General features: G+C 39.1%; 1 protein-coding gene across 1 annotated transcript; it reads left to right on the top strand.

Moving 5' to 3' along the window:
* The first annotated feature begins 355 nt into the window (after positions 1–355).
* LOC121865592 (putative glycine-rich cell wall structural protein 1) lies at positions 356–1340 on the top strand. Its single transcript, XM_042365101.1, has 2 exons — positions 356–384; positions 666–1340. Exons 1-2 carry the CDS (start codon positions 382–384, stop codon positions 1143–1145), a joined length of 483 nt encoding a protein of 160 aa, XP_042221035.1. The 5' UTR covers positions 356–381; the 3' UTR covers positions 1146–1340.
* The last annotated feature ends 807 nt before the right edge of the window (positions 1341–2147 follow it).

Below are 2147 nucleotides of genomic sequence, written 5' to 3'. Positions count from 1 at the left end.
ACTATTGGTGGTCATTTTCAATCTTTCAGGCTGCATAATTGGTTGAATCAAATGAACATAACGATATTTAAAAAAAAATGCATTTCAAAAATATTGTAAGGATTTGATATTACACGACAGGAATCCATACCGTCAAAGAGCAGAACACCATAAAATTTAATCCCACAGAGTATTTCATTTAAGTTGAAAGTCCAAAAGATATGCAGTAGGTAGGTACATCAAATAACGTATTGTTTATCTAACGAACATGATAATTGGAGCTTAACTGAGTGATGAGGAAACAGTCATGCAGTCAGCTATCACCTGAGGGAGGTATAAAAGCTCTCAGCCTTACACCTCTTCATCCAGTCAACAACTGAACTTGATCCTCCCAACATCAGTATGGTAAGACATAATTTATTAAGTAATTTACAGCAGTTGCTGGTACAGGTGAATGTATAGTTCAGGACAGATTTAAAAATGATGTTATGAACAAATGGTGTACAGGTTCACTATAGTAAAGTCTGTACTGAAGAAAACTGTATATGAAAGATTGTAAACAAATATCATGTTTTATGCACATAAATAAACAATACCCTTCTTCGTTTGGTAAAAGAACTTATTTGTAATACTATTTAATTCATGAGAATAACTTACTAATATTATTTTATCTCTGACAATTTCAGAAGCTGTTGTTAGTGACCTTGGTGGTGGGGATCCTGGCTGTGACCAGTCTCGCCAAGCCAGATGGGCATGGAAGTGGCGGCGGTAGCGGAGGAGGGTATAGTGGTGGTGGTGGTGGTGGCCATGGAGGTGGTGGTGGAAGCGGTTATAGTGGTGGTGGAGGCGGATATAGTGGTGGCGGAAGAGGGAAAAGTGATGGCGGTGGCGGTTATCGTGGCTCAGTCGGCGGTGGTGGCGGTTATGGTGGCTCCAAAAGTGGCAGCGGTGGGTATGGTAGCTCCAGCGGTGGTGGCGGAGGGTATGGTGGTTCCAGCAGCAGCGGTGGTGGGTATGGCAGCTACAGCGGCGGTGGTGGTGGGTATGGTGGCTCAAGCCGCGGCGGTAGCGGTGGTTATGGGGGTTCAAGTAGCGGCGGTGGCTACGGCAGTGGCGGCTCCGGAGGTGGCGGTTATAATGGTGGCGGTGGAGGTTATGGAAAGTAAATGTAAACATAAAGAAATGAGACACACCAATACTAAGTTTCCTGAACTCTTCTTCGCCAGTTTGTGTCTCGTGATTCTTGTGTTGTAATAATAAAACTTAAACGACTGTGAAAATAACTTTGATTGACACCAACTTCACTCTCCGAACATCGTTTACCAAGAGTAATGCAAAAGCAAATAAACTGTAGAATTTGATGGTAAATTTTACTGGCAGGTAAATTAAAGTTAGTTTTCATATTGCTAACATTCTGTCTAATATATATTTGGAATATTTTATCAATCTAGTTTTCCACTGTTTGCAGCCTGTGCTTTGTTTCTTTCATATTTCCAGAATTCTTACTTATAATATATATATATATATATATATATATATATATATATATATATATATATATATATATATATATATATATATATATATATATATATATATATATATATATATATATATATATATATAACCACAAGGAAAAAGAAAACAAAGAAAACACAGGGGTGAGGTACAGTCTGTACTCACCCCTGAAGATGTGAATTACACGAAAGAGCTTGGGAACTTCGTGTCTTTTTTCCTTGTGGTTATCAGCATATACCTGGATCACGCGCACCTACAGTGCGTTAATGTTCGAAATAAGGCAAACAGAGTATTGGGTTTTATATCTAGAAGTGTAAGTAACAAGAGTGCAGAGGTCTTATTGCAACTGTATCTTGCGCTAGTCAGGCCGCACCTGGATTATGCGGATCAGTTCTTGTGCCCCTATTATAGAATGGATATAAATTCACTAGAGTCGGTGCAGCGAAGAATGACAAAAATGATTCCGGGACTTAGAAACCTTCTATATCAGGATAGGTTAAAGAAACTTAACTTGCATTCCCTAGAAAGACGAAGGGTGCGGGGAGATATGATAGAATTATTTAAGTGGGTGAAAGGAATCAATAAAGGGGATATAGATAAAGTTCTTATAATATCCGAGCAGGATAGGACTCGGAGCAATGGATTCAAGT

This window comes from Homarus americanus, unplaced genomic scaffold (assembly GCF_018991925.1).
Source record: "Homarus americanus isolate GMGI-L3 unplaced genomic scaffold, GMGI_Hamer_2.0 scaffold52735, whole genome shotgun sequence".
NCBI lineage: Eukaryota > Metazoa > Arthropoda > Malacostraca > Decapoda > Nephropidae > Homarus > Homarus americanus.
Note: the sequence above shows the minus strand (reverse complement) of the source record. Positions and strands in the feature narration are given on the sequence as shown.